This window comes from Pteropus vampyrus, unplaced genomic scaffold (genome assembly GCF_000151845.1).
Source record: "Pteropus vampyrus isolate Shadow unplaced genomic scaffold, Pvam_2.0 Scaffold432, whole genome shotgun sequence".
Classification (NCBI taxonomy): Eukaryota; Metazoa; Chordata; class Mammalia; order Chiroptera; family Pteropodidae; genus Pteropus; species Pteropus vampyrus.
The window spans coordinates 1,105,651-1,107,519 of NW_011889213.1; the positions used below are offsets into that span (position 1 = coordinate 1,105,651).

Sequence of the window (1,869 nt, forward strand, 5' to 3'; positions counted from 1 at the left end):
AGTCCTGCCCCACAGACCCTTTGGCCCCCTGCTGCTCCCAGTTCATCTAATTGCTCTGCCTTTTCTCCCCCACAGCTTCTCCCAGAACACATCCGGCCAAGCCTATTCTTCCCGAGAAGGTAAGGCTTCTGCGAGTTCTGGGCACTCCAGAGCACCACAGCCCATCTTCTCTCTATGTGGGACTAGCTTAGATCCTAGAGCATTTCTGACCTCTTCTCTTCTCTCCACAGTATTCTCCTCCTCATCCTCTGGCCACCAGACACGGCCCATTCTCAAGGAGCAGGGCTCATCCAGCTTCAGCCAGAGCCAGACCTCCAAGCATTGAGCTGCCTCTCCAGAGCCCCCTGCCCTGCCGCCGGCTCCGATTCCCGAAGGCCTGGGTCAGGCCCCTGTTCTCCCAGCGCAGTTCCCAGCTGTCTCCCCTCCCTCTCTGCTGGTGGTGGGCTAATAAAAGCTGACTTTCTGGTTGATGCAAACCTTTGTGGTCTCTGTTCTTGAACTGATGGGAGGGGAGTTGAAGGTGCCTCCCAGGAACCTTCTGGGACCTCACAACCTGGGGACCTCTCTTCCTGAAAGTCCTCCATGCCGTCTCAGGAGTGGGAGGTGGGATGTAGGACGGGAGAGAGCGCACACGTGTTACAGAGGTACTTTCCTTAGACCTTCCTGGCAACTCTGTGGGCTGGGTGCGGTCAGGCTCATTTTTGGAATGGAGACAACCCTGGGATTCAGAGAGGTTAAGTAACTTGCATGAAGTCACACTGATGTAAGTGGCATGACTGCAGTTCGCCTAACTTCAAAGTCCACGCCTTTCTTTTATACCACTCTAACTTTTTAGATAGTTTAACCCAAAGACACCAATGCTTGAGCTCTCAGCCCTACCCCTGTCTCCTCACATTTGCACACAATGATTTTTGTGTTGAATGGTGGAGGGAGAGCCTTCTGCCTTGGGGCTGGTGGCCAGAGTTGTTAGAACCCTTCTTCTCCCAACCCGCTCCTCCTCATCACCCGCCTCAACTTCTTCCTCAGCCTGTGAATCGAGCACCGACGAGTTCCCTAGGAAATACCTGCCACCCGCACACACCTTTTCATCCCCACAACCACCGCCACATTCAGAGTTGCTTCCTCTCTCCCTAGAACTGGCCACAGCCTACTCGCTGGGGCCTCTTGCTGTCCATCTCTCCCACTCCCATTTCTGCCTAATGACCTTCTTAACAAGAATGTGGTCAAGGTCAAGAACAAGGATGTGATCAGGATGCCCCTGCTTCACAGCCCGTGATGTCCCCTGTCCCCTCTGATGCTTGGCCCTCGTGTCTCAACCCACTTTGGTGCCTTCCCGCCCTTCCCTGCCCTGCTCGCCGTGAGTCAGCCACACCTGTGTAATTTCAGTGTCCCACACCTCTCAGTTACCACCGGTGCCATCCATGCTGAAAATTTCTCATTAAAAAAAAAATCAACGTTATGTATGGATAACATAATAAGACTTGGTATGAAAAAGAGCCACCCTAGTTTGTGTCCCATGCCTCCATCCCCGCCTCTTACTTTTAACTCTTAGCTGCTATTTTTGGCATTTACCCCCTTATTTCTAGCAGTGAATACTACCGTTTCTTGATTTTTTTTTTTCAGTTTTAGTTTTTAATTCCTTGACTTCCTGCTTTAAAAGTTGGAGACTTAGCTCTCTTATACCGCCTGACTCCTTTCCACTTTTTTTACCCTCTCAAAATATTCCTCTTTTCATTAGATAAATGTTTAATATTTATATTATTATGACTGTTTAAATATTATTCATAGTCAAATTACGTTTTCCACTATGTTAAAATTCCTTGGAATAAATATCTCTTTTTCAATTTGTTTAGGTTTTCTATCACTAAT

The 1,869-nt window shown here is 49.1% G+C and overlaps 1 protein-coding gene across 1 annotated transcript in view; it reads left to right on the forward strand.

Moving 5' to 3' along the window:
• Window positions 1–402, forward strand: part of LOC105306318 (keratin, type I cytoskeletal 17) — a 15,577-nt gene extending 15,175 nt beyond the window's left edge. Inside the window, exons 7-8 of the mRNA XM_023523937.1 lie at window positions 76–119; window positions 231–402. Coding sequence (XP_023379705.1) covers window positions 76–119; window positions 231–325 — 139 coding nt within the window. The 3' untranslated portion in view covers window positions 326–402. The remainder of the gene's footprint in view (window positions 1–75; window positions 120–230) is intronic.
• Window positions 403–1,869: the final 1,467 nt, after the last annotated feature.